The sequence below is a fragment of the Odocoileus virginianus genome, chromosome 16 (genome assembly GCF_023699985.2).
Source record: "Odocoileus virginianus isolate 20LAN1187 ecotype Illinois chromosome 16, Ovbor_1.2, whole genome shotgun sequence".
Lineage (NCBI taxonomy): Eukaryota > Metazoa > Chordata > Mammalia > Artiodactyla > Cervidae > Odocoileus > Odocoileus virginianus.
The window spans coordinates 44,096,142-44,107,609 of record NC_069689.1 but is presented as its reverse complement, the minus strand read 5'-3'; the positions used below and the strand labels follow the sequence as shown (position 1 = coordinate 44,107,609).

Here is an 11,468-nt window from a genome sequence, read left to right as displayed (position 1 = left end):
CCAAAAAAGATGTCCTTTTCATTATAGGGACTGGAATGCAAAAATAGGAAGTCCAGAAACACCTGGAGTAACAGGCAAATTTGGCCTTGGAGTATGGAATGAAGCAGGGCAAAGTCTAATAGAGATCTGCCAAGAGAACACACTGGTCATGGCAAACACCCTCTTCCAACAAGAGAAGACTCTACACACGGACATCACCAGATGGCCAACACCGAAATCAGACTGATTATATTCTTTCCACCCAAAGATGGAGAAGCTCTATACAGTCAGCAAAAACAACACTGGGAGCTGACTGTGGCTCAGATCATGAACTCCGTATTCCCAATTTAGACTGAAATTGAAGAAAGTGGAGAAAACGACTAGACCATTCAAGTATGACCTAAATCAAATCCCCTGTGACTATATAGTGGAAATGAGAAATAGATTTAAGGGACTAGATCTGATAGACAGAGTGCCTGAAGAACTATGGACGAAGGTTCATGACATTGTACAGGAGACAGGAATCAAGACCATCCCCAAGAAAAAGAAATGCAAAAAAGCAAAATGGCTGTCTGAGGAGGCCTTACAAATAGCTGAAAAATGAAGGGAAGCAAAAAACAAAGGAGAAAAGGAAAGATATACCCATTTGAATGCAGAGTTCTAAAGAATAGCAAGGAGAGATAAGAAAGCCTTCCTCAGCAATCAATGCAAAGAAATAGAGGAAAATAATAGAATGGGAAAGACCAGAGATCTCTTCAAGAAAATTAGAGGTACCAAGGGAACACTTCATGCAAAGATGGGCTCAATAAAGGACAGAAACGGTAGGGCCGTAACAGAAGCAGAAGATACTAAGAAGAGGTGGCAAGAATACAAAGAAGAACTGTACAAAAAAGATCATCATGACCCAGATAATCACGATGGTGTGATCACTCACCTACAGCCAGACATCCTGTAATGTGAAGTCAAGTGGGTCTTAGAAAGCATCACTACAAATGAAGCTAGTGGAGATGATGGAATTCCAGTTGAGCTATTTCAAATCCTGAAAGATGATGCTGTGAAAGTGCTATACTCAATATGCCAGCAAATTTGGAAAACTCAGCAGTGGCCACAGGATTGGAAAAGGTCAGTTTTCATTCTAATCCCAAAGAAAGGCAATGCCAAAGAATGCTCAAACTACTGCACAATTGCACTCATCTCACACACTAGTAAAGTAATGCTTAAAATTCTCCAAGCCAGGCTTCAGCAATATGTGAACTGTGAACTTCCAGATGTTCAAGCTGGTTTTAGAAAAGGCAGAGGAACCAGAGATCAAATTGCCAACATCCGCTGGATCATCGAAGAAGCAAGAGAGTTCCAGAAAGAAAAACATCTATTTCTGCTTTATTGACTATGCCAAAGCCTTTGACTATGTGGATCACAATAAACTGTGGAAAATTCTGAAAGAGATGGGAATACCAGACCACCTGACCTGCCTCTTGAGAAATCTGTATGCAGGTCAGGAAGCAACAGTTAGAACCGACATGGAATAACAGACTGGTTCTCAATAGTAAAAGGAATACCTCAAGGTTGTATGTTGTCACCCTACTTATTTAACTTATATGCAGAGTACATCACGAGAAACGCTGGGCTGGAGGAAGCACAAGCTGGAATCAAGATTGCTGGGAGAAATATCAATAACCTCAGATATGCAGATGACACCACCCTTACGGCAGAAAGTGAAGAATAACTAAAGAGCTTCTTGATGAAAGTGAAAGAGGAGAGTGAAAAGTTGGCTTAAAATGCAACATTCAGAAAACTAAGATCATGGTATCCAGTACCATCACTTCATGGCAAACAGATCAGGAAACAGTGGGAACGGTGGCTGACTTTATTTTTCTGGGCTCCAAGATCACTGCAGATGGTGATTGCAGCCATGAAATTAAAAGATGATTACTCCTTGGAAGGAAAGTTATGACCAACCTAGATAGCATATTAAAAAGCAGAGACATTACTTTGCCAACAAAGGTCCATCTAGTCAAGGCTATGGTTCTTCCAGTGGTCATGTATGGATATGAGAGTTAGACTATAAAGAAAGCCGAGCGCAGAATAATTGATGCTTTTGAACTGTGGTGCTGGAGAAGACTCTTGAGAGTCCCTTGGACTGCAAGGTGATCCATCCTAAAGGAGATCAGTCCTGGGTGTTCATTGGAAGGACTGATGCTGAAGCTGAAACTCCAATACTTTGGCCACCTGTTGCGAAGAGCTGACTCACTGGAAAAGACCCTGATGCTGGGAAAGATTGAGGGCAGGAGGAGAAGGGGATGACAGAGGATGAGATGGTTGGATGGCATCACCAACTCAATGGACATGGGTTTGGGTGGACTCCGGGAGTTGGTGATCGACAGGGCGGCCTGGTGTGCTGCAGTTCATGGAGTCGCAGAGTCGGACACGACTGAGCGACTGACCTGAACTGATAGATTCAACACAATCTCTATCAAGATTCCAATGGCATTTTTTACAGAATTAGAGAAAAGTATACAGTACTAAAAATTATACAGAGCCACAAAAGACTCTGAAGAACCAAAGCAATCCTGAGAAAGAAGTACTTAGTAGGCAGCATCACATTTTCTGATTACAAGCTATGTAGCTGTAGTTATCAAAACAGTATTGTAATGACATTAAAACAGACACACATCAATGGAACAGAATCAAGAGCCCAGAAATAAACCCATTCATATAGAATCAAGCCATATATCACAAGGGAGCCAAGAGAAATCAATGGAGAAAAAACAGTCTTTTTGACAATAGTGCTGGGGAAATTGAATATTCACATGCAAAGAATGAAAGTAGGTGCCTATCTTACACCACTCACAAAAATTAACTTGAAATGAATTAAAGACTTGATTCAAAGAGTAGAAACCATAAAACTACTAGAAAATTACAGGCAGTAAGCTCCATGACATCAGTGTTTGCAATTTTTTTTGAATATGACACTTAAAAGCACAAGCAACAAAATAAAAAATTTTTTAAATGGGACTATATCAAAGTAAAAAGCTTCTGCATAGCAAAGAAACCATTAAAAAAATGAAAGGATAACCTATGGGATGAGAGAAAAATATTTGTAAATCATGTGTCTGATAAGGGATTAATATCTAAAATGTATAAAGAACTTGTAACTCAACAGCAAAAAAAAAAAAAAAAAAAAAATTAAAATGGACAAAGAACCTGAATAGACATTTCTCCAATGAAGAGAGATATGAAAGGTCAACACATACATGAAAACCTATCAAAAAGACAAGAGATAATAAATGCTGACAAGGTTGTGGAGAAAAGGGAACCCCTGTGTACTATTAGTGAGATTATAGATTGGTACAGACACTATAGAAAACAATATAGACGTTCCTCAAAAATTAAAAAATGGAACTACAGCATGATCCAGCAATTCCACTTCTGGGAATATATCTGAGGAAAATACAAACACTACGTCAAAGAGATATTTGCACCTCCACGTTCACAGCAGCATTCATTTACAATAGCCAAGACACGGAAACAACGTAAGTGTCCATTGAGGGATGAATGGATAAAGAAATTGTGATACATAAACATACACATGTTTTTCAGCCATTAAAAAGATGGAAATCCTGCCATTTGGAAAACACAGATGGATCTTAACAGCATTATGTTAAGTGAAATGAGTCAGAGAAAGACAAATACTGTATGATCTCACTTATACATGAAATCTAAAAAAAATGCAAAGAAAAAAACCCAAACTCATAGAAAAAGAGATCAGGTTTGTAGCTACCAAGGCAGACAATGAGGTCAGGGAGGAAACTGGAAGACATGGTCAAAAGGTATAAACTTCCAGTTATAAGAGAAGGAAGTATTACAAAAGTAATAATGTACAACTTGATGACTATAGTTGACACCTGTTTTATGATATATACCAAAGTTGTGAAGGGAATAAATCCTGAGTTCTTATCACAAAAGGAAAAAACCATGTTTTTCTTTTTGTATCTACAGGAGATGATGGATGTTAACTAAACTTGTAATCATTTCACAACATATTTGTCAAATCATTATGCTATACATCTCAAACTCATATAGTCCTGTACGTCAATTACATCTCAATGAAACTGGGAAGAAATGTTAAAATCCCCTCTATGAGCCGTCAACTTAGGGCCCATATTAGTCTCCCTCATTTAGGCATTCACAGAGGCAAAGTAAAGAACTAAATTCCTGAGGAGGGGCTGTGTCATGGCCGTGACTGGGTAGACCTGCTCTGGGTGACCCTAAGGCGTCTGTTTCATCTTTGCATCCTTTCCTTCCCAGATAGGAATATCCTTTGTCTGATGACAGATTCCCTAGACTTCTGCAATATTAAGCACTACAGTTCAAACAAAAGGACTGGAGACTATCTAACAAGTCTAATTACTTCTTTACAACTTAACTCCCAAAACACACTACAAATGCAGTAAAACATACAGAAAGTGAGCTCCACGGTATCTCTTCTGTATACCCAAAACAATTTTAAAGCATGTCATGTGGCCAATCAGCGAGACTGTGTCTGTTAACATTTGTTCTTCACCTATTGGGGTAATCGTGGGCATTAGCCGTGGGCAGGCCTCACCTCTTGGACACAGACAACTCCATTTTCTCCAGCATCATCCCACATTTTTTTTTTTTCATCCCACATCTTTTAGCTCTGAATTACCAATTCCCAAATTAAAAGGGAAGAATCAATTTTCCTTCACAGAAGAAATTATTTTATTCCACTTGAAAAAAGTATACAGTTCTTTGCCTGGCAAAAGTCTTTTTCTCATGAGTCTGCATCCTGCCTTGTGAATTTAATGGTTACAAAATGTTAGAGAAACTTGTGGTCCTTGGGCACAGCACACAAACACTTGACTAAAAAGGCATTTACATGATCAAAACATTTTCTGCAGCAATGATTCACAAGTTCACTTTATCTTTAAGACCAGCTTGACTTTGAAGAAAACATTTAGTTTTAAGATTTAAATTTGCTAATTGAACCCAGGGCAAAACAGTTTTTCACATAATTGAGAGAAGAAACTGAAAACCCATCTCAAGTACTCATCCACCACATTCCCCTTTTCTTACCTGAGCTCTTAAATTGATCTCTAGGCCGAAGGTGTCAAATGCCTTAAACCTACCCAAAGCTCAGCATTTGTGCATCATGTTTTTCTCCCTGGAGGGAGACCTTTCCAAGGCTCAGCCACCCCAGCCAATTTCCACTCCTCCATGGGACCAAGGCTCCTACCCTCACCCCAGTCACCCTTACTACAACAGCAAGGCCTCAGAGGCCAACCAGGCCCTACATGAGCTTCCAAACTTAACACTGCTGTGGCCTCGTCAGAGAAGACGGGCAAACCTCAGGCCTCTCTTTTTATGGTCTTCCACAGCAAGGGTCACCTCTAGGCACTACATTAAGTGCTCAGCATTTTAACATCATGAGCTACATTGTAGTCACCCAAAGAAAGGTGACTGAGTCCTAATCCTGTTCTATGACTCTAGAAGTCCTAAGAATGGGGTCAAGGAAGTACATCCATTCTCCCTGCACCACTCTGCCAGGAGCATACGGAGGCCAGCAGATGCTGGGCTGGTGACTGCTCAGCCTTAGAAATGTCACGTGTTGGGACCTGGGTGATAAGGCACTCATCTTTCTCCCTATACCTACTTCACTCGACACAGATCAGAAACAGCTCCCTCCAAGGATGCTGACTTGGGGAATCCAGTTAGCAATCACCACGGAAAAGGTCCTCAGGTGAAACTGGGCCATGGCCTTCAAATGTTCTGGCCAGGAAGTGCCAGCTGCACCATGAAGAGCTTAAAATGTGCCTGTGTGTCAGATTAAGGAGCGCTAAAATTATGAGGAACAGAACTGCTATCTACTCAATATTCAACAGTTTAGATCCAGGGCTTTCAAAATTCTAGATATGACATAAAAAAGCTACCTGGGTATAAATGTGAAGCAGGGCTTGTACAACTGTAATGTATCACGCCCTGAAACAGGGCGGCACCTCATTATTGCACACTGTCTTTGCTGGAGAGATACAAAACATCATTTTTCAGAGCCAGTCAACCCACTCCAGTGTTCCTGCCTGCAGAATCCCAGGGACGGGGAAGCCTGGCGGGCTGCCGTCTACGGGGTCGCACAGAGTTGGACATGACTGAAGTGGCTTAGCAGCAGCAGCATCCCTCCACAGTAGGCAGTGGACAAAGCAACACACAGACAGACAAAGCTGGCACCAGGGTCTCCCATATGCAGGTCCATCTGCCAAGGCCATTCATCTCTTTCCACGCATGTCCAACTTGAGGGCCTACAGTGCTATTGTAAAGACACACAAGTCCAGTCCACTAAATGCCTTCAAGGAGCAGCATCTGCCATGTGTAAACGTCTCTCCTGTCACTCTTCTCTGGATATAAGAGGCTGAGAATGCTGATGTTTTGGCTCCCACAGGCTTGGATGAGTCCACTCCCCATGATGAATGTGATTGAGAACATGATGGTGACTACTGAAATCTGTCCATATGTCACAGAAAAAAAAAAATGCAGCATGCTAAGATATGGACAACATCAGTGGAAGCCTAAGTGCTAGAGCTGGCCTGATTCCTTAGAAACAAGAGCTAGATCCCCCCATGGGTGGTCTCACTGAACTGGCTGTCTGAAGAGGGGATGGTTGGCATTGGAATTGCTAATCTGGGGGCTTGCCCTGGAACTGCATTCCCTGCCATGGAGCCGTTAGGGATAGCAGTTGTGTTCAAGATACTAGGGGTCTCACTAGTAGCTTGTATTTTAAAATAGACTAAATAAAACACTGGTAAAACAACTCCAATTAGAAGCATGATAAAAACAGCATTCCACCACTGAATCCCACAGTCTGCACCATTTGTCAGTGTCTTTGGAGGAGCAGGAAGCAGTGGCTGACTGGAGGTCTCTATGGAGTAACTTTCACTCAGAAAGATTTCTGACTGAACTGCATGTTCAATATTCTGGTCAACGCCCTTAAAGAAATCCGTCAGTGAGCCAGATGAGGCACTGGCATTGACAGCTGCTCTGTCTGGGTCTGGCTGCTCCTCGAAGGTCACTCTGGTCTCTGAGGATGAGTTCAGGAGGGGTCTGAGTTCTTTGTGGGTCTCTGTTAGAATCCCGTGGTTTTTCACTGGAATCTTAATAGATTTTAAAGCATATAAGTCTTGTTCTCTGATGAAGTTGTTGACTTTCTTGATATCTGCAACCTAGGGAAGCCATAAAGACAAACATCACAAAATATGTAAAGCTGTTTAAAACTAATATCCAAAAAGCGGCACTTAAACTTCCTGGGTGATGGTCCACACCCACATCACTTAACAATCTGACGAACACTGGAAAACTGTTTAACTATACACAAAATTGAGTTCAGGCTGAATAATGTTTTTTGGCTTTAACTCAGCCTTAATGTACAGCTTCATCATCAAATTTTTGTATAGACTTACAAATTTGAGCAATTCAAGATCAGTTTTGGAAAAGAACTTATCATTTAAAGTGTGCCTTCAATAAAAAGCCTTAAGGTGAAACACTTCATGGTAAAAGAAGGCTGTAGCCCTTTCTGCATTTAACTTTTTAGGCAACAGTGCCCCTGTCTGGCTGACTTCTCTCCCGCATCACAATGTAATTTGGCAGCTGCAGTAGATATCAGCATTCAGCAAACACAAAGCCTTAGCCAGCTCTACCAACACTAGGACCTAGTTCATCTGCAACAACTTCTTAAAAGGTGTGCTCTCATGATGCTACTACGTTTTCCTTTCCAGATGTACTGTATGGCCTATAAACTTATTTTTAAAATAAAAGCAATCTAGAGTTAATTCAGCTTGAGGCTTTCAGAACACTTTTTATAACTAGAAACATGCAGAGTATGCATCAAGTTGGAAACTACAGACTGACACCTTCCATTTCAATATTATGACTTGAGAAAGGAATGTGACCTGAGTTTTAAAGACTCACAACAAAGTTTATGAAAAGTCATAACAAACTCCCCTCATACTCAAACTTTAAGATTTAAAAAGTAGGGGGAAATGTAAGTCAAAGACAAATCCTCCCTCAAGTGATTGTTTGAAAACTTACCAAAAGCGTCAGAGACAGATTCTAAGGTTTTAACTCCTAAGTTCATTTAAACTAGAATATAAAAATAGTCAACAGACTTCATCCAAATCAATCATCTTCATTATTTTAATTATTTAGCAATTGCTTTTACTATTTAATTGTATTGGGGTACATCTTGTAACTTAAGGTACTTAGGATATTTTTGTCTTTGATCCTAATAAGCTAACATCAAATTTATTTACTTCAAATAGGAAAACGGATCACATATTAGATAAATTATATAGTTCTTTTGGATTTGTTAAACATTAGCATTCCAAGAAGCCCACTGTGTCTATTCAGGTCTTTGTAGGAAAGGATTCAATTTTAAGCCCGTGCTCTATAAACCATTTAGTATGCCTACAGAAGCTGATTATAAGGATAGAATAAAAATCTCAGTACAATTTAGAGACCATTATGAGTCCCAGGGGGCTTTCCAGGTGGCTCAGTGGTAAAGAATCTGCCTGCCAATGCAGGAGATACAGGTTCGATCCCTGGGTCAGGAAGATCCCTGGAGTAGGAAATGGCAACCAACTCCAGTATTTTTGCATGAAGAATCCCATGGACAGGAAAGGCTAGATGGCAACAGTCCATGGGGTCACAAAGAATTGGACGTGACTTTAATGACTGAGCAGTTTTGCGTGTGTCCCTGGAGACCAGTTTAATACCCTGGGAAACGGCAATCCCACACAACATGTTGAGTCATTTGATCCCTGTTAGATAAATGAGAGACCCTTCAAGGATAAAAGGATTTTTTAAACAAGTAGCTTATATAGACTTGGAGAAAGCCATAGAAAATAGTAGCACAGTGCTAGCAAAATGAAATAGTTTGAATCTAGGAGAAATGCAACAATTCAATAAATACCCTCCTACTTACTTTGCCATTGTTAATCACTCTGAATGCTAAAAACATAATTAAAGAGAGAAACAGGGTTATATAGATACACAGCATACAAAGGATAGATCATGCACTTCTGAAAGATAGAAGGCAAAAATTTATCAATCAAATAAGCTACAATTAGCAAGAAAGGTTTAAAAACAGAAAAGTAGCAGGAAAAAAAAAATAGCAAGCACACCAAAGAAATCTTGGATAAACTCTGCCTGGCATCTCTGGCCCCATTATACGTTAAATAAAATGTGCTCAAAAGAGAAAAAAAGGTTTCAGAATTTCAGTTTGGAAGGACAAGGAAGACCAGAAGTACTGTGCAGACTGGGAACTGTCCCATCACCTGAAATTCCTAATCCCCTCTCTCTCTGATGAACAGGTCATTCCACCTGCCTTCCATCTCTAGCTAGATAGGAGTGTCCTTTACTCTAGAACAGGCTTCTCCCAACCACTTCTGGGGGTCAGGAAGAGGTAGGAAGGGTCCCCACCCTTCAGTGAGCGCCTCTGTTCCTCTAAACACAGGGTCAAGGGGCAGGTGGCGCCTTCTCCTGTGGGGTTTCTTACTTTGCAGCCATACTGAAGAGCGAGCTTGTTGAGGCTGTCCCCCTGGGCCAGTTCCCGCTGCAGCAGCACCACGTCCCCTGCTCCTGGCCGGCGAGCGTGGTGGACACCCTTCTTCTGGCCCTCCTTGCCCCGGGGCCGCAGGGCCACTCGGTGGGACTCTTCCTCAGAGGAGTCCTCGGAGTCATCAACACCATTCTCAAACATGTAAACGTGGCTGGTCGGAGTCCTACAGATCACAGCTGGGCCTTGGAAGGTCTTGGTTATCACCTCCTTCTGCCTCATTTCCTTAACTGAAAACCAAACCCCAAGGTTAATTCCACACAAGGCATATTCATTCCTCTGGGACTACAATGAAGATAAATGTCTTCTTCTTGTTAGAGATGACTTCTTTCCCTAAAATAAATACCCAACACATACTCATGACATGTGTTGAGTATTTTGTGCACAAAAAATGTCAAAACGTATTTATGCTGCCTGAGATGAAGGGAGAGATAAGCAAATAAATACAATTTTCCCTCAATACATTACTTTTTTTTGAGCAAAAAACAAGAATCCCCTTTCTTCTCCCTTTATTCCTCATCCATTGCTATGTCTTTCCAAAACCTACAGATGTGGAGAAATAACTTCTGTTTTTGGTCCTGGAGTAATAAAGCAGGGGCTGGGATCACTGACGAGAGGTAAGGACTGCTCCCAGCTTCCTTCCTTGCACTGAGCCTCTTAAACTCAGAACCTTTTACAAAAAAATTCTTGCTCAATACTTCAAGCATTCCAAAGTAGTTTTACTTAAGGTCAGACTAAGAGCATTTGCTTAGAAGAATTATGAGACTAAATACTCTGATCTTGAAATGGTTTGAATTATGTAACAAGTGAGGCAAGTTAAGGGGAAGATTTCTGTCCAACTAAGGAATTCTTCCGGTTTCTCACAGCTCCCTTGGCCTTCAGAACCTTCCCAAGTCTGGTTTTTATTTTCACTTCCAGACAAGTGCAGAAGCCACAATACAGCCTTAGTGGCGCGAATGAACTTCCAGAAATGAAATCTCAAAACCGGGGACGACAGCCTGAAACAATTGGCACTGGGGTTCTTGGGAGGCAGAAGGGGTGCGGCCTCCTAGGAAGAGCGGGTCCGCGGAGCGACCCCGCCCTGGCCCTAGTCCCCCTCCCCGCACTCCAGAGCCCCCGCCGGCTCGCAGGAGGGAGGTAAGAGGCGGCTCTCCGCGAGTCCGAAGGTCACCCGCGGCGGCCTGGGCTCGAGCGGACCTTCCCGTCGGAGCTCAGCGCCTGCAAGAAGCCCCGGGCCCCTAGGGCCTCAGTTTCCCTCGGAGCTCCTTCCGCGAAAGGAATGGGGACCCCCAAACAGGAGCTAAGAAAAAGCCGGGAGCAGCCCGTCCTCTGCTCAGACCGGCGGAGTCCCAACGTTCCACAGAGGCACGACCTCCGACCTCCACCCCAGAAACCTCCGGCCAGCGCTCGACAGTCTAGGTCGCGGCACCTCCAACTGCAGGAGGGTGACCTCAGAGCCCCAGGAGTGGCGGCTGGACACCCAGACGACAAGCGGGGCGACGCCACTGCCCCGAAATAGACCGTCCCCCTCCTCCAGTAGGCCCGGTACCTCAGCACCCGGGATCCACCGAGACCCGCCGCCGCCGCCACCGCCGCGCCTGCCGATTGGCTGCGGAAATCAGCTGGTGTCTGGGGGCGGGAACGGCGAGGTAACCAATGAAATCAGTGATGGGAGGCTCCGGCAGTGCGGAGAGGTCGGCACAGGACCTGCGAATCCCAGGCCAGGGACGGGGCCGAGGCCGGCGGCGGGGCGGGGCCGAGGCCGGCGGCGGGGCGGGGCCGAGGCCGGCGGCGGGGCGGGGCCGAGGCCGGCGGCGGGGCGGGGCCGAGGCGGAGCTCCTGAACCGAACCTCGCCACACCCGC

General features: G+C 43.3%; 1 protein-coding gene across 2 annotated transcripts; it reads right to left on the bottom strand.

The window, feature by feature from the left end:
* Nucleotides 1-4,698: 4,698 nt before the first annotated feature.
* On the bottom strand, nucleotides 4,699-11,261 carry LYSMD4 (LysM domain containing 4). 2 transcript variants are annotated; one of them, XM_070478146.1, is made up of 3 exons: nucleotides 11,154-11,261; nucleotides 9,545-9,834; nucleotides 4,699-7,214 (listed from the first exon to the last, which is right to left on the bottom strand). In XM_070478146.1, exons 2-3 carry the CDS (start codon nucleotides 9,824-9,826, stop codon nucleotides 6,603-6,605), a joined length of 894 nt encoding a protein of 297 aa, XP_070334247.1. In that variant the 5' UTR covers nucleotides 9,827-9,834; nucleotides 11,154-11,261; the 3' UTR covers nucleotides 4,699-6,602. The 2 variants fall into 2 exon arrangements, with proteins under 2 accessions (XP_070334247.1, XP_020771038.2); XM_020915379.2 differs by lacking the exon at nucleotides 11,154-11,261 and adding an exon at nucleotides 11,034-11,146.
* Nucleotides 11,262-11,468: the final 207 nt, after the last annotated feature.